The following is a 21,371-nucleotide window of genomic DNA, read 5'->3' as shown; positions in this document are numbered from 1 at the left end:
TAGAAAATGGAGACCTATAAATATAAAAAGAACTTGCTCCCCTGTGCTTAGCCAGAAATTTGTGCTTATACTTATTAGTTGGATGTCTAAAACTTGATAACTCTTTGAGAAGTTTGTCTTTTCTCTCTCTGAAGTAATAGGCTTAGTATAAATACAAAGTCAGATTTTTAGACAGAAAATATGTATTAATTCATGTAAAAGTGAACATCTTAAAATTTTTATCCTTTTCCTGTAGAAAATTAAGATACTCAACATTTTAGTTTAGCAAATTACAAAATGTTCCAGCTGCTTTGTTCAGGGGATATTTTCCTTATGTTCTTTCCTTGGCCAAATATGAAATTCTAATGATGTGGTGCTTGCTTTTCACTCTGCAATTGTATTTTTTCCAGATGAGCTGGTGACACAGTACGTTTCAGAACTACAAAACACAGAGGAAATGATTCGTTGTGGCTTTTCACGAGCTCTTGGGGCCCTTCCAAGATTTCTGCTGAAGGGCAGGCTCCAGCAGGTGAGAAAACAGGATCATTGGAGTGAATGAGTGAAACCTGTGACAGTAATCAAATTAATAATAATGATCATAATTAAAGGTCTTTGTCAAAGGGGTTCGAATGCTAATGCACAGAAAATCATCATGAATTGAGTTTGCCATAGTTTCTGATAATTAATGTTTAGTCCTGCTTTAGTGGTGTTAATGGAAAGCCAGAGGCTGAATGAACCCTTTGCTATGGGATATTGGTGCAAGGGAGAAGAGAGAGGGGAAGAGAGATTTACTACAGGGATTGAACTGAAACCCCTGGAGAAACTGAGATATGAGAAGCCACAAAGTGAAATAGAAATGTAGATTTAGAATATAGATCTTAGCTTTTAGTAGAAACTTGTGCCTAAGTGCCTTGGGGATCTGAAAAGCTGCAGCAGAGAGCAGAGGCCTTTTTGCCCTTAGGCACAATTCTACCATAGAAATGGTATTTCCATAAGGTTACCCTGCCCCAGACAGGATGCAAACTTAGCCTGTTGTTCACATTTTTTAGATATATTGTTCCCATAAACAAGAAGAACTGATAGAAATACATATGAATTTCTGAGTTATATTCTGATGATGTTGTGTTAAACCTTACAGGCCTCTCCTGGTGACAATCCAAACTCTGCTGCCTGCTTGGTTCCTTCATACAGGATTGAACTCATTTTACTATGATATCTAAATTTAATATAGTAAAAAATTCTTTGGGTTTATATATCTCAATCTTTGTGTTTTTTCAGGTTTTGGAAGGTCTAAAAAAAGTTACAATAATTTCCCCTGAAGATGTGAGCTTTGCTGAAGCCAGGAGAGATGCCTTAATAGCAATTGCAAAGTATGTTTCTCACCCCTGCTTGTGTCTTAATTTTAAATCTTTCTGTAGAAGCTTTCTCCATTCTGCTGGGAGCTGGGAGCATGAGTCTTAAAATCACTTACACACATCTTGACTGCATATGCATTACTCAGTTTATTTTTAATTCAGGTAATTACCACACACCTGACTCTGGACTTCAGCTCTGATAGTGCTGTCAGGTTTTTATCAGTTAACTGACTACCTAGAGTGTATTTTAGTGTTTACCTTTCTCATGGGCTGCAATTTAATGAGCTTTACTGAGGAGGAAGAATATAGGTTTTTCCACAATCTTAAAAAGATTGAATTGATTTAAAGAAATTGTGCCTTTTATTTAAAGCAATATTTTCTATGTTGAATGTCGCAGTGCAGTTAATAGTGTACATTAATATTTTATGCTCTGAAACTGTTACACTGCTAAAAACCCTGTGTCTTCAAGATAAAGAAGTTTAATATCAGGTTCAATGCACATTGTGTTGGCCATTTGCACTTCTTGGTGACTTCATTTTAAGGAGAGTTCAGGGACTGACAGATACTGAAGCAAGTTCATTTTTGTAGTGTTATAGATCTGAAAGCTTTTCTGGAGTACTTTGATTTCCTCTACATTTTATAGGAGAGTTTAATGTGAAAAAACAGGTAAAGGAAGTAAAGCAACCTAATTCCCTGCTGAGATCTTAACTTTTCCAGTGTTCCTTTGAACCCAAACACTGCTCAGAGCTCCTGATGTCAAATTCAGCACAGAAAGATTCCTCATTCCATCTGTAATGGACATCACAGCTGTTCGCAATTTTATTAACCAACATAACAAAGCTTGCTCTCAATTGCCTCCCATCCCTTCTTTTCCTCTTTATTTTGAAGGGTTTGCCAGACAGTGGGTGTGAAGGGAGATGGATCCCAGCAGGAGTTTGTGTGCAGGGCTAACGTTGATCAGATTTATGCCACGCTGCTCACCGGCGTCACCGACTACACCACCGACAGCCGCGGCGACGTTGGAGGATGGTAAGGTGGGGGCAAATCCAGGCCAGCTTTGGTGTTCAATGAAAAGCTGATGTGTTTTTAAAACCTCGTAGAAACAAGAGCTCCAAGCTTTTGGAGATTTGAGATTTTGGAGATTTGAGCCTAGGCAGGAATTAGGAATGCACAAGAGGAAGAGAAGTGGAAAGTGAAAGGTGAAGCCTGACAAGTTTTGGTTGTCCTTGCTCAAAAATTTGGAATATGGGGATTGATATGTTCAAAACTGAATTTAGACTTTTTTCTGGTTCTGTGGGTGGCATTAGTTCTTCTTAGTAAATACCAGGAATGTATTCAGTTGCAAAACAGGGATTTAAAGCATTATTTCTCTTTATTTGAAACAACACATTTGGTCCTGCCTGATCTCTCCTGCTGCACGTTGCTGTTGTGGGGATTTTTTGCCAGGAGAGGGAGCAGCTGCATAACATGTTGAGAGGGATAAAAACTCTCAATTGTGCTGCAGCATCACCAAATCTTTTGTAAGTGTAGGGTTTCAATGATTTCAGATATGGAACTGCAAGAATAAATCATAAATCTATAGGAATATGTCTGCTGATGGGAAATCTGTAGCATAGGTAGATTAATAAATTTAGTAAACTTAATAAAATTAATAAGATCTTAGTAATACTAAGTCTATAGCAGCCTTATTTTCATGGCATTCTTCAAGGTCCCCCTAATACACAAAGAAGATTCAGTGTGTGACATTGCATTCCTCTGAATGCTCTGTATTCCTTCAGTGACAGTGATCTGGAAAGGCAGATTTCAAATTTCAAATTTCATGACTGTAGAGGCTCGTGTCCTTCTTTGGGTTTGTGTTTCATTTCCAAAGCTCTAATTGGGGATGTGTCAGCATTTACTGATTGGAAGTTCCTGAGCTTTGAATGAGAGAGATCATGAAGAGTTCATGTTATTCATGCCATCCTGTAGAATTACACAGCACAGGAATATGGGTCTTACAAACCAAACATTCTCCTGTCAGGATGCTTTTCTGCACCTGTTTATGAGCAAAACATGCCCAGCCTGAAGTAGGACTTGTTAATAAAAAACATTAAATTATCCTAATTCAGGAACAAGTCCAGTATCTGCAGATTTAAAATACTTTTGATGCTGTGTGGAAGCCTCAGGGCAGTAACACCCAGTAGAGAGAAGCCATGAACTCTGTAAATAAATGTGATAGAGTAATTTTAATTGTCTTTTATTTATTAGCAGTTGATTTTGAGTAAAATGCTGGTTTTGAAAAGGCCGCTTCATTTTATTGTCTGAATCCATAATTTTAATTTGAAATGTGCAGGTATATGTTGCTTTTAGAGATGAAGAATCAGCCTTGGCTGATTATTTTAGATATGAAGAATCAGTCTTGTTTTTAGCTGTGGATGATAGATGATGGTGCTTTTGTATGGTAAGGAAGTGGTAAAATGCATGTATTTGACCTGTCTGGGACTGCATGGATTATCTCAGGGTACAGAGATTTGTGTTCAGATTCAAAAGTGCTTTGAGCACCAGATACTTTTTTTTTTTTTGAACTTCTTTGGGCAATTCCAGCCACAATCAAGTTAAGAAACACGTAAATCAGAGGGGGAAGGGGGATCCTTTCTCATGGCAAACTCTTGGCTGCTGAAGGTTCTGTGGCCTCTCTAATATCAGTGCTTTCTATTCTGTTTCTTCTAAACCAGGGAATAAGATGGAAAGATATGGAGAGAAATGCTGTTTCTCTGGAGAGACTTTGTCTTTTTTGTGTAATTTTTGTCTTTCTTTCATAGAGTCGTGGGAAAGTTTCACCAACTTTACTCTGCATATGCAAACTTTACCTTCCTTTTGACAGATTGTTTGCTGGGACATGTCTGATCTGTCTACAGGAGGTAGACATGAATATCTAAGTCAGATATGATACAAAAAACTAGTAAAACATAACCTTGATGAAAGACTGCCAGACTTGTTTTAAGCTGCTTTGGAAAAAATGATGTAATTTACCTTTTTTACCATTATAACAAATGTCCCACCCAGTTTTAGATTGCACCTGCAACTATTTTCAAGTTGTTTTGGAAACCAGCAAGAGGAGTATTTCTTCTCATAGAAGTCTGCTGGGTCTTTTCAAATAGTTTTTTATCCTTTTTAAAAAAATTATTACTGAGAAAGGATGACATTACTCTGAGTTAGCAATGTGGTGAACGTGCTGGGCCTGGTCTTGTGCAGGGTCATGTCACCCACTGAAGTATTGGCCTTGTCTTCAGTTTTTTAAAAACCCATGGATTGACAAGACATGGTTTAAAACAGCCATATTGATGATTTTTAAAATTAAAATTACACTTTTAAAAAAATTATATTTAGGCATTTTGAAGGGAGAAGATCATTATCTAGACAAGACTCACTTCAAGCCCAATTTAGTGTTACTTTGGTCAAAATTTTCATGAAATTAATTATTGCTTAGCATAGAGATTTAAGCCACTCTGAGTCACAACTTGTTTCTAATGTTGGAAATATTAAGCTTGAAAATTTACAAGAATGTGACAGTGTTCAACATCTGACTGTCAAAGTGTGAGTTGGCCTTTTCAGAAAATAATTTCAAGCAGACAGAGCACTTAAGTTTAAATACATCTACTTGCACATGAAACATTACTAATCATTATCAGTTTTAACCTTCTTAAAATAAAGAATAAGCCTGGTAGCATCTGGCTGGAATGGAAACCAGGCTGGTGAGGCAGGGATGAATGTTGGACCCTCAGTGAGCTTTGTTTCACAGAATGGGACTGGGGGGACACTCCTTGTCCTCCCAAAGTATGGGAGATGCTCTCAGAGGTCATTGCTTTTGTTCTTGGGACTTTGTGCTGGTGTCTTCACCCAGCTGAGGGAATGGAAGGTGTGTTTATTGAAATGAGTGCTGCTGAGGCTGCTCTGATCTGCCTGTGTCCCCACAGGGTGCGCGAGGCCGCCATGACCAGCCTGATGGAGGTGACCCTGCTGCTGGTGCAGAACGAGGCAGAGCTGATCAATGCCAGCATGTACGTCGTGTTCTGCTCTGTGTTTGTCTCCTGGAGCTCCACCCAGCCCTGCAGGACACTCTGTGCTCCTCCTTTACTGAGTGGGACAGAGCTTTGACACAAGTGCATCCAGCCCCTGCAGATGGGGAGATGTTACATCTGGGAAAACCTTGTTGGGAGAGCCTGGGTGGCAATCCCACCTTGGAAATGCAGCACAGCTGTGGGATTTGGGCTAAACCTGCCCCCTCTGTGGTGCTTCCCAAAAGTGCTCACTGAAACAGAAAGCAAATCTGCTTATCCAGAGTGTCAGATCATTAATTTGGAATGTGATCAGATGTGAGAATGAGCTTGGATTCGTTTCTTTGCAGAATTATTAGTAAGGAAATAAAGAAAAAGAATTTACACTGAGCTCCTGATTTTTAATTTTATGATATGGTGCTCCTATAATAAAAGAATTAATAATAAAGTTCCATTTTTAAAACATAGCTTAAGCTGCAGTAAAACTTTCCTAATCATGGTATTGATTTGTACACAGAGTAGGCCAATGATTAGGTGAACATATACATGGTTTGGGATTTAATTAAAAACCCCCAAATGCTGAAGGACACCTAGAAGGAAAGTACTGGTTTCTCTAAGAACACACTGCTCACTAGTGCCCATTTTCAGAGGCTTCCTCCTGTTCAGCTGTTTTATTCACAGATTATCCACATGGAACTGAGAAAAGCATTCCTGCCAGCTGGATCCCCTTTTGGAAATATTCTGGGCCTTGGTGTAACTGAAGGAATTGTAGCTGGTTTTACTGTCATTAGTGGCCCTTTCTGAAGGGTTAAGGGCCTTATGGGACACAATTTTGTAGATGTGAGTTTAGTTGTGAGCATAAACCAAATAAGATGTTGTTAAAAACTAGCCAGAATTGAAGTGATTTACTTGGGATATATGAGATGGAGGAGAGACCTTGTCCTCTGTTATATGGGCAGTTTTCTACTTCAAAATGTGCTTTTCTCAAAGTTCTGCTCTATTTCCATCTGAAATGTAGCAGTTCAGCCAGGCCATCAATCACTTTGTTATCTTTTTGGGTGAAGGGTGGGGCAGTATGTGTAAAAAGTGGATAAAATATTCTGTAATATTAATGTCATGCTGGTTTTTGGTTGATTGATCTGTGGAAGATAAAGCCTCGTGATTCTATCACCATCTGGGTGTCCTAAATCACTTGTGTGTTCATTCTGAAGAGTTAAACCAGAATACTTTCCTAGCAGGATCATTCTTATTCATTTAATTGAAACCATTTAAATCTAAATACACATTCTACTGCCTAAATTTTCTGATTAATTGTTTTCTTCTTTATAGCTGCAAGCAGATTATGTGCTGGTTGGCTCAACAGTCAGCTGAAAAAATAGATAAATTCCGAGCTCATGCAGGATCTGTGTTCCTTACTCTTTTGCACTTTGACCATCCTCCAGTTCCACACATCCCTCACAGAGAAGAGCTAGAGAGGATATTTCCAAGGTAAGGTATTGAAAAATGTCCTAAACCAATGAAAGTAAAAGATAAATGCATACAGTTTCACCTAAAGCAAGCAACCTGATGTAATTTTTATGGCCAGTATGTGTATGGAGGAATATTTGGTGTTGTCAGGATTTCACTAAATTGCCCTATGAATATGCATGAACATATTTTTTTCCTGAACTGGAAAACATTGGTCATAATGATAGTTTTTAATGAGTTGTATTGTTTTAACCAAGCTCTAGTTCCAGTAGTTTTCCAAGATGGACTTTCTAGTTAAAGCAAGAGTGAGAGGAACTCATTCCTGAGTGGTGATTATGATACCTGCTGGGTGTGAGGAACATCCAGCTCTGTGTTTGGGGGATCCTCAGCCTGCTGGGATCCTCTGCTCTGTCTGTGAGGCTGCTGATCACCAGCATCATCAGTGCTGGCAGGGTGTGCTGGCCTTTCCTGGGACAGGTCTGTCCTTGAGTAGCTGGTGGTGGGAGAGAGCACAGAATGAAACTGCAGAAAGAAACTTGTTTTGTGAATGTAGGCAGAAGTGCCTGGGGGAAGGAAAGTGCAGTTCAGATCTTCCCTGGATCAGAACAAGGATTTGGAGATTCCTGCACTTCACTGGCAGTGGCTGAAGCTTTGATTTGTATTTACCCAATGTGCTCAAAGACCAGTCTTTGATTTGACACTTAGGTAATTCACACACCTTCCTCCCTGGTGTGGAGGAGCAATGTGGGGAGGAGAAAAGCAGTGCACCCACCCAGGATGATTCTTTCCCTTCCCCTTTCAGGTGGGAGAAGGAGACGCTGAACTGGAACGCGGCGTCGGAAGCGTTCCCTCGGATCACGCAGCTGCTGGGGCTGCCAGCCTACCAGTACCACGTGCTGCTGGGGCTCTCTGTGTCCGTGGGGGGGCTCACAGAGACCACGGTGAGACACCTCTGCCTGCACACACAGTGCCCTTCTTGGCTTCCCTTTTATGTGTCATTCTCTTCACTTGCTCTCTGCTGGCTTTCGGCTTCTTTTTTCTGCCTCTGTCGAGGTCGGGGTTGAAGGCACTTGAGACAATAGTTCATGCTCAGGCTTAGGTGATTTTTACTGCAGTTCATTAACAAGGCACAAAAATGGATAACTGTCACTTGTTGCAAGGTCTCTTAAGGCTAAACTGTCCAAATAAGAAATGACACCTAAATTATTTTCACTTTTAACCCAAAAACTAATTGCTCAATGTCCACAATGAGGACTTTTCTCTCCAATTACAAAATACCACCCAAGAACAAGGAAGCCTTCTCCAGGGCCTCAGGTCAAATGCAGTGCTCTCCTGGGAGTCAGGGTCTGTCAGCTCTGTGTGTGCTTGGGGGATCCTCAGCCTGCTGTGATCCTCAGCCCTGTGTGTGAGGCTGCTGATCACCAGCATCATCAGTGCTGGCAGGGTGTGCTGGCCTTTCCTGGGACAGGTCTGTCCTTGGATCAGCTGTTGAGTCACTGGTGATGGGAGACCACTGCTTGCACACCCAGTGCCCTTCTTGGCTTTCCTTTTAAAGTGTCATTCTCTTCACTTGCTCTCTGCTGGTTTTCGGCTTCTTTTTTCTGCCTTTGTCAGGGTTGGGTTGAAGGCACTTGAGACAATAGTTCATGTTCAGGCTTAGCTGATTTTTTACTGCAGTTCTGCAGTCTTTCATTAACAAGGCAGAAAAATGGATAACTATCACTTGTTGCAAGGTCTTTTAAGGCTAAACTATCCAGTTAAGAAATGACACCTAAATGATTTTCACTTTTAAGCCAATAACTGATCACTCAAAGTCCACAATGAGGACTTTTCTGTCCAATTACAAAATACCACCCAAACCCATGAAGAAGAACAAGGAAGCCTTCTCCAAGGCCTCAGGTCAAATGCAGTGCTCTCCTGGGAGTCAGAGTCTGTCAGCACAGAAAGTGTAAAATTCTCAGCATCCAGAGCTCCAAAGGCTGAGTGTGCAGGGAACAGGGAGTGAGGGAGCTTTGTTTGTCCTCTCCTGGACAGGACCTGAAAGTTCCAGGCCCACAAATCCCAGCCCTGTGCTGACTGTCCCAGCTGGGATCGGGAGCAGAGCCCCTCAGCTCAGTGCAAGGGGATTGCTCTCCCCAGTGAGGTGAAAGCCAGTTCCTTTGTCACCTGATGCAAGGTGGTAACTGGTAGTGGTCAGTAGGTGTTAACAGTATGCACAGGTTTCTTTTCTTAATTATTTTTTATACCTTTTCTACTAAAATACTAGTGAGATGTCAGAAGTTCCATTACAAAGAAATATCATTCAGATGTCTGTCTAAATCCTCTGAGCTTTGCAATCCTTATTTCATTCTTCTGGCATGAACAACCTCTTTATCACTGACTTTGGCAGTCTGCTCTGCTGCCAAATTTTTCCCTACTTTCTTTTAATTTTAGTGTATCCTTCTGTCCTTTTATTACAACTTGCACTGGTAGTTTCAGAATTCTTGGTTTCCAGATATTTGGCTTATAATGTTTTTTGATTTGTTGTAGCCAAAGATGTAAAATATAAAGACAATTTTGGGGGTAAGGACATGGTTCAATATGACACCACAGAGGAATATCAGGCAGTAACAGAATATTTTGGACTGTCAGTTAAGCCTTTAAATCCCAGTGGGCCTGTAACAAGAGGAGGAGGCTGCGAGTCAACACCCCAACAGTGGTTAAGAGTGTTTCTAATTAAGATTTCCATCTCAAATTAAGAAAACCAGTAGAAAAGTGCTGGGAAACAGAATTTTGTGAAGGGGGGAGCAGCTCCTGCTGGGTCACAGCAAGAAGGAGTTAAAATCACCTGGAGCTTGTCTCCCATGCCTTCCCCTGCTCAGCCACAACTTGCCCAAGAGATTTTTATTTTTGCCTGGTGCTGTGGGTTCTGCTCTTGGGATCAAGAGATGTCTCTGAGCCTTTGGGCTCCCTGGAGCAGGGAATTCAGTGTCTGTGAAGTCTCTTGTGTTTAAACCAATTCTGAGCATTTGGATGTTTCTAAAATGGCAACTAATTATATGGCAAGGGCTATTTTAGAACTTTGGAAACATGTGTGTGTTGGTTTGTGACAGTAATTATCAGATAGACAATGTAACTCTTAACAGATTTCTTTAATAGCAAACATGCGCATGAAATTCAGCTTTCAGTCAAGCACAGTTAATTATAGGAGGCTCCACCAAAACCAAAGTTATTTGTCTAAGTAAAAAAAGGAGGAAAGTTTTGGAGAAACAGACATTTTGGCTGCTAGCTGGGGTCAGAGGAAAATTCTTATTCAATATTTTAATTTTTTTTAAACTCCTGGTTGCATTTAGTTATGAAAAGTTGGAACAGTTCAGTTACATGCAGCTCCCTTCCCTTGTTACCATCTGACAGTGTGTTAAGGGAAACCTTCTGCAGTGTTCTCAAACTGTGATTGTGAAATGTTCACTTTTCTGTGACCCTCCAGTTTTCTTTAACATAAAGGCTAAATTATTCCCCAGGGCTTTAGAAAGAAGATGAGCTAATTCTCTCTTGAGTCAGCTAGAAAGGCAAGGTTGGGCACTTACACTTGGGAGTGTATGTGTGTGGTGAATTACTTTTAATATCTAAAATGTGATATAGAAATTAGAATTGATGTGTTTTACAATGACTGGTATTCAAACTACTCTGTCAAAATCTGTAGCATTCTTTGCTCAATATCCAGAGACTGATTTAAAACATTGATAGACAATTTTAAGAATGATCCTATTAAATGCATATGAAAGAAGCAGCTTTTTAAAATTGTGGATGGGGGAAAAAGATTATTGGAATATGTGTTCTTGCAGTGATAGGTGTATTCTTGTGACTCTCTTCCCTCTCACTTCAAAAATATCTGTGCACATAGACACGTGGACATGGAAGTCAGAAAGAAGATTCTTGCATATCCTGCAGGACAATCTGAGTTCAAATGTCAGTTTGTCTTTTAGTCATCCCAGGGAATCCACAGGAGAAAGGCTCTGTTGTAACTCCGTGGTCAGGGGCAGTTTGGCTGCAGCTAAAATTGCTCTGCAGTATATTTAGCAAGAGTAGTTCTTTGTTTGGCTTTTTAAAGAGATTTTCTGGAATGAGCCATGTGGGGTCTCTGAAGTGTTGTGGTGGCAGTGGGGCTGCTGGAAGAATTGTAGCTCAAGCCTTGGAAGTAATCTGGAAAAACAGAAGATGTCATTCCCTGTGGGATTTGGCACTCTGCTCCATCACCATGGTTCAAAGGGCACTTTCTCTGTGTAAAAGAATCTCCTAATTATACATCTGGCCCACAGTGATGCATATTTCTTATGGCTGCATAAAACCCCTCAGTCTGTGGAGATCAGATGTACAATGCTGGTCTTTCTCCAGTGCACAAACCCTGCAGTTGCAGGAGCCAGGATATAATTTTGATATAATTTCATTACTGTTGAACTACATTACATTCTAAATTTTGTTTAAGCACAGAATGTCCTGTGATTCCCTTTCCCCCTAAAGAATGAAAATTGCATTTTAAAGTGGTATAGAAATTGTAAGTAAAGCCTTCAGAAAAAAAGAACAACATATTCTGAACTCTTAAAGTTCCTCCCAGGCAGTACCAAAGCTGTGTTACTGTGTAGATCTCACAAACAAAAATATTGGGATATTAGTAGATTATATTCTAAAACATCTGGTTACTGGGACAAATTGTATGCAAATCAATGCATATTTGGTGGAAGAAAAAGGCCCAAAATCCTCTTTTCTTCGTTGAGAGTTCTTGAGCAAAATACACTTGAGAATAATTCCAGGCATTCTTTTCTTCCAGAGAAAAATAATGTGAATTATGATATTCCTGCTTCATGTAAGGCATCACTGCTGAAAGTACAAACCAGAGCCCTGATGTGGATCAGGTGTCTTAATCACTCATGTGTAGCTGAGATTTTGGATGTAACAGATGCTCTGTTACAAACTGGAATTAGCTTCAGCTGATTCTTTTTGACCGTATCAGTCCTCAAAGCTGGTTTTACAAGTGCTGCAGCTTTGTTCTGCAAAGCTGGCTGGGAACAGTTTGGTGAAGGTTTGTGTAGAACCACACCAGGGACCAGCCAGGAGCTGCAGCTGGAGCTGGAGCTGCTCTTGCCCCTCCCTGTGCCCTGGTTCTGGAGGTTGAACCTTCAGGGCTTGAGTTCTCTTGATGCCTTGTGCAGGCTGAGCTGGAGCAGAGGCTGGGCAGAGTCACAGAATAAAGCAGGGATTTATTCAAAGGATCTCCTCCATGGATCCACCTTGGGCAGCACAAGAGCCCAGCCAGGGCTGCACCCAAGATGAACCAAAATGGTCCCAAGATGGACACGGGGTCTCTCCCTGGGATCAGTTCTGCTCCATTTGCATCTTGCAGTTCATTGTCCCATTCCAGCTTTAGCCCATCCAGTCCCATCCTTGTTTTTCTCTCCTTGGCCCACGGTGTTTGTGCTCTTGGGCTGAGATTTGGATCATTTGTCCTTGGTCCCCAGCTGGAGCAGGAATTGTTTATTTCCCTACTCTGTGCAGAGAGCTCATCCCCTAATAAGAAGCCCAGACCCACACACTAAAGCAGCACAGAATGTGAAAAATAGAAAAGCCAAAACCTGAGGTATCAGTGTCACCAGGTGCAGGGTGCCTTTGAGCTCAGTTCTCTGCTCTGTTCATCTCCTGGCCCTGCAGGATCTGCTCTTGCCCTCAGTGTCGGGGCAGTCACACCTTGGCAAACCCTGGCTTTGCTCTTTCATAAGAACAAGGTCATTCTCAGGCCTCCTCTTAAATTTGTATCCAAAGTTGTCCCAGTTCCAGCCCATTAACCTCCTAATTTCCTCTCCCAGTCCTTGTGGAACCCCAGGGAAAGGTAAATGTCACATGTTTGATGCAGTGTGAATTTGTGTTCTGCATAGATGAGGAAGACATTTGGAAATATTCTCCTCTGCAAATACTCAGGAGCAGCTCAGATACTGAGGCTGGGACAGAAGCAGCTCTCCTGAGGAGGAAATAAGGATTTAACCTGCTCATGTCATGTTGTAATGCTGGAGATTCTGCCAGTACTGGGAAAATGCCCCATTTTTTCAGTCTCCCAAGCAGTTACATGATGGATTGTCCACACCTGTATTTTTGTATTGTTTAATTGCTTGTGCTGTCCTCATTCTCCAGTGTTTCTGATATTCTGCTGCTCTGCCTTGGTTTGGCACAGCTCTGGGGCACCTCACCTGGAGCTGTGCTTGTTGCCCTTTACTTCCATGCCCTTTCTTGCCTTTTCAAGTCATTTGGATCTGCAGAGAAAGCACTGAGTCATTCAACTTCCTCAAAAAAATTGGTGAGAGATCTCTGAGGTGGTTTAAGACACAAAAGAAATAGGAGAGAAAATGACAACACCTAAGATTTTTTTGTAAGATGGCATTTTCTCTGCTTGTTGTTGATCTCTGCTCTTGGAAGGTGTAAAGATAAAATATTTATAATTTATTTATAATAGTCTTAAATGCACAGATTGTTTTAAAGGGTTGTATATAACAATTAAGCAGGTTTTGAATTTTCAGGAAATCTCTCTTACAATTGTATATCCTGTGAAGCCCTTTCGGTGTCAGGACCCAGTTTATACTGGGCACACTGGGGCACACACCAGTGCTGCTTTTGGAGTGTGAAAGAACCACACTGGGTTCAGTTCAGTGTAGCTGCCTTGCACAGATTTTATTGAGATTTGGCTGTCATTCTGAAACTCAGAATAACTGAATAATTTCTCCAAATTGCTCGACCTTTTTAAAGAAATATTTCTGCTCCTGCACTGCCCAGGATGTTTCAGTACAGAACAAAGTGGGAAGGTTGTGCCTGTGCTGTTTGCAGGCTGAAGCTTTGGGAAAATAGTTCAGAGCTTTGAGCCAAGGCTGAATTGTTTCTTATTCTTGGGTACTGATGCACTCATAAATGTTACTGATATGAGTTTTGTTAGATAAAATGTTTAAATATAGATTCCTCTCATTTGCTTTTGGGAAGACACTTGTGACGTTTCTCATCCTCGTCCAATATTTTATTTTCTTTCCTTGATAAAATGGTCAGGCTGAGGAGAAGGGGATTCCCACAGGGGCTGTGCCTGCTTCCCTTCCACAGCAGCTCTGGGAGGGAGTTGGCCAACTTAAAAAGGAGAAAAACCCAAAAGTTTGCCAACTTAAAAAGGAAAAAACACCCAAAAGTTTGCCAGCTTAAAAAGGGAAAAAAACCCCAAAAGTTTGCCAGCTTAAAAAGGGAAAAAAACCCAAAAGTTTGCCAGCTTAAAAAGGGAAAAAAACCCAAAAGTTTGCCAACTTAAAAAGGAAAAAACACCCAAAAGTGGCCAACTTAGATTTGCCAAGGAAAAGTTTGCCATCTTAAAAAGGGAAAAAACCCAAAAGTTTGCTAGCTTAAGAAGCAAAAAAACCCCAAAAGTTTGCCAACTTAAAAAGGAGAAAAACCCAAAAGTTTGCCAGGTTAAAAAGGAAAAAACCCCAAAAGTTTGCCAGCTTAAAAAGGAGAAAATCCCAAAAGTTTGCCAGCTTAAAAAGGAGAAAATTCCAAAAGTTTGCCAGCTTAAAAAGGAAAACACCAAAACCCCCAAGTTTCCTTGGAAGTGGGTTAGTGCAGGTGAGAGAGCCGTGGCCTGTTGGGTTTTGGTGCTGCTGGAGGGGTGTCCCAGGGCAGTCCTGCAGCCCCTGTTGTTGGGCACTGGCTTTTTCCAGTCCTTCACTGGAGGTTCCTCGTGTTGCAGCTCAGATACTCTGCCCAGAGCCTGTTTGACCACATGAAGAAGATCCAGAGTGACCCCAGTGCCTTGGGGAGTTTTTGTGAGACGCTGCTGAAGGTCTTTGAGGACAACCTGAGGAATGACCGGTAATGCTCATCCTTGGCTGTTTTCCCTTTATCCCTTCTTCCTTCCCTTCCCTTCCCTTCCCTTCCCTTCCCTTCCCTTCCCTTCCCTTCCCTTCCCTTCCCTTCCCTTCCCTTCCCTTCCCTTCCCTTCCCTTCCCTTCCCTTCCCTTCCCTTCCCTTCCCTTCCCTTCCCTTCCCTTCCCTTCCCTTCCCTTCCCTTCCCTTCCCTTCCCTTCCCTTCCCTTCCCTTCCCTTCCCTTTTTTCCCTTTTTTCCCTTCCCTTTTTCCCTTCCTGTGGCACATCCAGTGGATGCCCAAGGCACATGGATTTGCTTTAACAGAGCTGTCTGGTACAGCAGGAGCTGTGGTAAAATACGAAACCAAGGAGTGTTGGCAAAATATTTTGCACATTCAAGTTTTTAAATCGTGGAAGGGTTTGGGTTGCAGGGGGCTCAAAGCTCATGACACCTTCCACTGGCCCAGGTTGCTTCAAGCCCCTTCCAGCCTGGTCTTGGACACTTCAGAGGATGGGGCAGCCACAGCTGCTCTGGGCAATCTGTGCCAGGACCTCCCCATCCTCACAGGGAAGAATTTCTTCCCAATATCCCATCTAAACCTGCTCTTTTGCAGTTTGAAGCCATTCTCCCTTGTTCTGTTGTATAAATAAAATACTAAATATAAAATAAAATAAAAATAAATAATATATAAAATAATATATAAATATTATAAAGTATAAATATATAAATATATTATTTGTATCATATAGAAATAATACATAAAATAAAATATAAATATAAAATATAAATACAGCTATAAATATAGATATAAATAAATGTAATATATAAAAATATTTAATGTATAAATACTAATTTATATTATTATATTATTATTTATATTAATTATTATTTTTATTAATTATATTAATGTATAATACCTATTGTATTTTTATTTTGTTTCCTGTCTCAACTGTTGAAAACATGGCCATGGTTATTCCAGCTGACAAGTGTTGGTTCATTTGGTGCTGTAACTTCTGATACAGTTAGTGGAATACATTGTTCATATTCTAGAAAACAGATTAATATTTTCTAATACTGTCAGTTGTGTTTTCAGGACCCTGCAAATGTAAAGCAGGGGTGTTTTTAATTATGTTTTTTCTTTTTGGCTGGGAGGGAATGTCCCCGTTCAGCCAACACACACAAAGTACTGAGCAGCCCTCCCCTGTGTAAATCAGAGCTCTAATTTACCTGTGTGTAGGTATGTAGGAAGTTTCCTTCCTTGCTTCTGATTAAAAATAGGATATATCTGTATGCCAAGAAGTGTATTTACCTTGTTGAATCATTTTCTTTCCTCAGGGTGTCTGTACCTCTGCTGACAATGCTGGACCAGATGCTGGCAAATGGCTGTTTTGATATGTTCACTGAGCAAGAGAAGTAAGTTGCTGGAATTCTCTTTGGTTTATTTCCCACTGTGCATCAGAGCTCCTCAGTCTTGCCCTGGCTGCTGCTCTGGGGGTGCACAGGGCTCCAAGTGTGAGCCTATATTGCAATGCCTTAACTTTCCCCAAGTGGGACAAACAGCCTTGAAAGGGTCTTGGCAAAATCCTTGACTCTCTTGTCTGTGTAGAAGTTTGTTACTTGTTCTCTGTTTGCCAGCCAGGACATTAATCAAATGCAATTTGCATGTTTCACCTGGGATTCTTGGACCAGTATCAGATCCATTCTTCATTTCCCAGCTTCCTAAATCCCTGGAGCACATTCCTTGCTGTACTGGGAGCCCTGAGCACTGGCAGTGTCCTGTGAGGTGCTGCAGAGCCCTCTGTGCCTACAAGCTGTGGTTCCCCCAGTCCCACTGCTTTGCTTAATGTGAATATCTCCAAAGATGTGAATTAAAATTCTGATAATAATAAAAAGTCATGTCCCGGCTCTTCCACCCTGAGCTCAGTCTTGTGGAAAGTGTTGAGTTTAGGAACAGGTAAATGTGAGTGAGATATTCCAATGTGAAATCATGGGGCTTTGCAGATGTTTCAGAAAAGAATGATTTGAATTTCAGTAATATTAAAATCTATTCCACAAGCTCTCCCAGGCAGCATCTTGGCACATCTGCAGGTATTTACAGAATTGTGCAATCCTGCAAGCACAGATACTGCATTGGGAACTTGTTGATTCAAGAACTGCTCACAGCAGATCAATCTGAAAAGCTTTCATCATTCTGAAAGTTTTGATTGAGCCCACTCTTGTCTTGAAGTGTGGTTTTAGATAATATTTCTGAAATTGCACGTGGCAGTCCCTGTTTGAATGAGAATTTAAAGTGAGTCAAAGACAGATGGAGTGAATATTGTTCACTTTGATAATTGTGCCACTGATCTGGGGCTTCCACACAGGCTCCAGCCATCCCTGCTGGGGAAGGTGAGAGATTATGGGTGGAAATTCCAGTCAAAGTCTTGTCTCCCAGGTCACTGAACAGAAACCCAGTGGTAGCAGCAATGCCTTTGCTGTGTGAGTGACTCACACTCAGCCCTGTGGTGCCATTGTGATGCTTTGTGTAAAAGCCTTGAAATAAAATCCAGGGCTATTATGGGGGAAAAGATTTTGAAGCTGATCCAGATGTATTTGCCTCCAGTTTGATGATGAAACCAAAAAAGAAAATGAATAATGAAGCAGCCAAGTGGATCATGCTGGTGTCAAGGGAGTGAAATGCTGGCCTGGAGTGCAGAACTTGTGACCATGCAGAGCCCAGGAAGGGCAGAGCAGTGGGGAGGTGGCAGACAGTTAAAAGATGGAGTTTAATTCCTGCATGTGTCAGATTTGGGGAATGTGGGTGCCTCCTGTGCAGAGCTGGCCATGGGTGAGTTACTGCCATGCTCTGTGTGTGGATCAACTCGTGATGGGGAGCCCAGAATTCCCTTTCATGCATTTTGTTACTCTGCTAGGTCCTTTGGGTGTAGTTAGGGATGGATCCACTGCTCCAAGGCCTGCCTGCCCCTGCTGTTGGATGCCACCTGCTCCTTTTTGAACAGAAAAACCTGACTTTGGATCTGCTCTCTGGAATGGAACCATTTGCTCCCTTTCCAGAGCAGCCTCCATAAAAATGTGTAAGAGCATCCCAGGGTGGGTGGGAAAATGGAGACCCTGTTTGGTGGCATGGAAAGGCCACATGTGCCTGCAGTGTCAGTACAATGTGCCTCAAATACAAGTTGAGATACAAGCATGTATCTCATGTATTTTCCTTGGGATGTTCAGCTCCCATTTCATTTTCTTCCCTCATTGTTTTTTTACCATGTTGGGCTGAATGGAGTTTTAGCAAGGGAATTGGCATGTGGGATGTCTGTCAGGATTATACCTAAACCAGCCACCAAATAGGCAACTGCTGCCTTGTAAAAAAGTGTTTGCAAATGCATTTTGAGGTTTGAATGGAAACTGTGCTCTCCCACACATTTATTTTCTGATAAAACATCCACAGTGCAGAATGGGTAATACCCAAAGTGCTTAAATTAATCAGGATTAGGAGCAGGATCAGTTTGACCCTTGTGAGTGCTCCAGTTAAAACCAGTTGCCACAGGGTGTCACTCCTGCCTTGCACAGGTGGAACCCACCAGGCATTTTCCTTCCTTTTCACACCCTGCAGCTTGTACAATTTAGAATATAAAGCTCAACATTTCTGGTGTGGTTCTACAGCTGAGTCTCAGTGTTGGGGGAGCTCTGTGTGGCTGGTGTGTGATCTCTGTGCCAAAGGACAAGTGAGCCCTGGTGTTCTGCTCCTCTCTCCTGGTTTGGATGTTTGTGCTCAAGGAAGGTGGATTTACCTTGTGTGGAGCAGCAGGGATGGGGTGTGTGGGGTGAATACCTGTCCTGTGGGGCTGGAAATGAGTCAGCTTCAGTGTCACCAGGGTCATCAAAAGGCTTCCAGGACTGGCTCCTCTGTTGTGCTTGGCTCAGGGGAGAGAACTGCTGTCAGGAATATTCCAGTTGTTATTTCCTACCTGTCCTGAGGTGACATCAACCTGCTTGTCCCTCCTGCAGACAGGAGTGGTTTGTGGCACTGCAGTGAGGGGCACTGGAGAGATGCTCTGGCTGAAAAGTGCCCCTCTCCCACTGAGCTTGAGGGGTTTCCTCAGTCCCACCAGTGCCAAAATAGGGAGGGAAATAGGGAGGAAATAGGGAGTGAATAGGGAGGGGAATGGGGAGGGAAATGGGGAGGGAAATAGGGAGTGAATAGGGAGGGAAATAGGAAGGGAATAGGGAGTAAATAGGGAGGGAAATGGGGAGGGAAGTAGGGAGGGGAATAGGGAGGGAAATAGAAAGGAAATAGGGAGGTAATAGGGAGGGAAATAGGGAGTAAATGGGGAGGGAAATAGGGGGAAGTAGGGAGGGAAATAAGAAGGAAATAGGAAGGGAATAGGGAGGGAAATAGGAAGGGAACAGGAGGAGGGTTTCTCCTGGCAGCAGGGCAGCTGGGTGCTGGCTGAAGTGCTGGGGATGCTGCAGCATCACTGGCTGACTGCTGCTCCCACCAAGCAGGGCAGCAGAGCCCTCAGCTCTGTGCTCACACAGCCCAAACCCTCCTGATTCCATCCCAGAGCAGTTTGTGGAGCTGTTCTTGTGGCAGTGCAGGGAGTTTGTGGGCTGGGGGCTGCTGGAGGCAGCGGGCACAGCTTGGAGCAGAGCTCTCAGAAATGCACTCTGGGCTGCTGTGGCCTCTCCAGTGGCTGCCCTGAAAGCACAGAGGTGGTACCTGGCTGGTGGGGGGACCCTTGAGGACAGGGAGGACAGAGGAGAGTGAGCTGAGGCCACTGGCATTGGGGTGTCACTGCTCACAGCTCCTGTGGCTGCAGGCTCCTGCTGCTCCCTGGGTGAGGGATCCCCAGTGCTGCTGGGGCTGCCCTGGGGGCTGCTGGCTCCTCACAAGTGTGGTAAGGTGGGAGTAATACTCAGTGCCATGAAAACAGAACAGCCTTGGAATGGCAGCTCAGGATCTCAGCTCTCTGGGGTAATAAGTGGTAATAAATGACATTTCTCTCTCCTACTCCTACATGTTTGTACTTTACACACTAACAGAAGCACCCATGTATTCTGTGTTTTTCTGGTGATCTTGCAGTGCTTTAAGAAAGTCTGTGTCCCCATTGACCTCCAGCTGATAATTTCCATGTATCCATGATAATTTCCATGCATCCATGATAATTTCCATGTATCCATGCTCCCTTGGATTGGTTTTTAAGCAGTTTTACTGCTCTTGCATGAACAGCTGTGCAGCAGAGCTGGCAGGGGCTGGTGGCAGCTCCACCCTGGCAGTGGCACTGCTGAGACCCAGATCACCTGGAGGAGGGACAGCAGCACCTCTGGCAGTGCCACGTGTCCCCAGTTCACAGAATGCACAGAGAACTTTCTTTCCCCAGGGCTGATGCTGTTCCTGCTGGCACAGTGCCCACACAGGAGAAGGAATTTTCTCAATTTCCTTTACAGAGGCCAAGCTATTTGAGTCATTTGAGATCACACACAGGTTAAGTTTGGTTATTGCAAATGTAGAATTGGCAACCAACAGAAAGGAAAGTGCATCTGTTTTAAACACAAAATGCTGCTCATGAGGTTCCATGTTTTAAATTTGTTCCAGATGCTCTTGTTCCAATTGGTCTCTTTGTTGCTCCCCTTCTCAGTGATGTCCCTGCTGTTCAACCAGTTTAAATCTCACCTAATTCACTGGATGGCCTGGCCTGTGCTGAGAGGCAGGCATGCACTGCAGGGATTGTAATTAGCTCTCTACACAGGGAATTTGTGTAATTGGGGTGGGAGGAGGAGAAATTCCACCAAGGTAAGACAAAATATACCTCAGCATTCAGGGAGCTCTTCCCTCACCAACCCAGACAAATCCATGCCTTGGATGGATTTGTCTCATTCATTCAGATATCTTTTGTTCCACCATGTGTAGAATTCTTCACCTCAGTTTACCAAGGTTTATTGTTCAGGTTTTTTAAAAAGGTCACTTTTTGCCAGTATGTGCCAGGATTTTGTTACAAATTTTTAAAGAGTCATTAAAAGCCACTAACTTTTGTCTGGAAGACTCTACAGAACAAGGCATGTTACCTTAACAAAACATCTTGACACTCTATAAACATCATTTTAAACTTATTTTAAATGTTCTGCCCTTCAACAGATGACAGTACCCAGCTTTCTTCAGTAGTTTTTATCCACAGCTCTGAATTGCAGTAGCAGAAAATGAATGTTACTATTTTTGCTTTCTGCTTTCCATACACAATGCAGTGAGGTTTCCAAAATACACAGCCTAGAAGTTATTGTGCTCACTAGACAAATATGAAATAGTTTCTTTTGCATCTATGGCACTTCAGCCTTGAGTGTGGCAAGTAAAAGATTAAATAATTTGAACTGAAATAAAAGCATTAGTCCCTCTTTCCTTCTCTTTAATAGATCCTTGGAATAACTAACAGCACTTGTGTTTGTACGAGTGTCTGGGAAAGAGCTGTGAGAATCACGTTTCCCAGACTCTGTGGAAAAAGAAAAGAATTTGCTAAATATATTTAAAGATGGCTTCATGGCCTGTCCATGTAATAGAACTGTGAGCCCTGTGTTTAATTACGTTGTCTGGAATCACTGAAGGAATTTGGGCTGTGAAATGGTGGAGTAGCTAAGAACAGCATTCATCTCCTTTTATTTAAATTTGGTTGGAGACCTTA

The 21,371-nt window shown here is 42.3% G+C and overlaps 1 protein-coding gene across 1 annotated transcript in view; it reads left to right on the top strand.

Annotated features, from left to right (window-relative positions):
• TBCD (tubulin folding cofactor D) overlaps positions 1 to 21,371 on the top strand; it is a 124,779-nt gene that overhangs the window by 96,315 nt on the left and 7,093 nt on the right. Inside the window, exons 28-35 of the mRNA XM_066565788.1 lie at positions 390 to 508; positions 1,258 to 1,349; positions 2,223 to 2,363; positions 5,291 to 5,374; positions 6,701 to 6,859; positions 7,641 to 7,779; positions 14,586 to 14,707; positions 16,039 to 16,116. Of these exons, the coding sequence (XP_066421885.1) occupies positions 390 to 508; positions 1,258 to 1,349; positions 2,223 to 2,363; positions 5,291 to 5,374; positions 6,701 to 6,859; positions 7,641 to 7,779; positions 14,586 to 14,707; positions 16,039 to 16,116 (934 nt within the window). The remainder of the gene's footprint in view (positions 1 to 389; positions 509 to 1,257; positions 1,350 to 2,222; positions 2,364 to 5,290; positions 5,375 to 6,700; positions 6,860 to 7,640; positions 7,780 to 14,585; positions 14,708 to 16,038; positions 16,117 to 21,371) is intronic.

This window comes from Molothrus aeneus, chromosome 25 (assembly GCF_037042795.1).
Source record: "Molothrus aeneus isolate 106 chromosome 25, BPBGC_Maene_1.0, whole genome shotgun sequence".
Lineage (NCBI taxonomy): Eukaryota > Metazoa > Chordata > Aves > Passeriformes > Icteridae > Molothrus > Molothrus aeneus.
The sequence above is the reverse complement of the archived record's forward strand: the minus strand, read 5'-3'. Positions and strand labels throughout refer to the sequence as shown.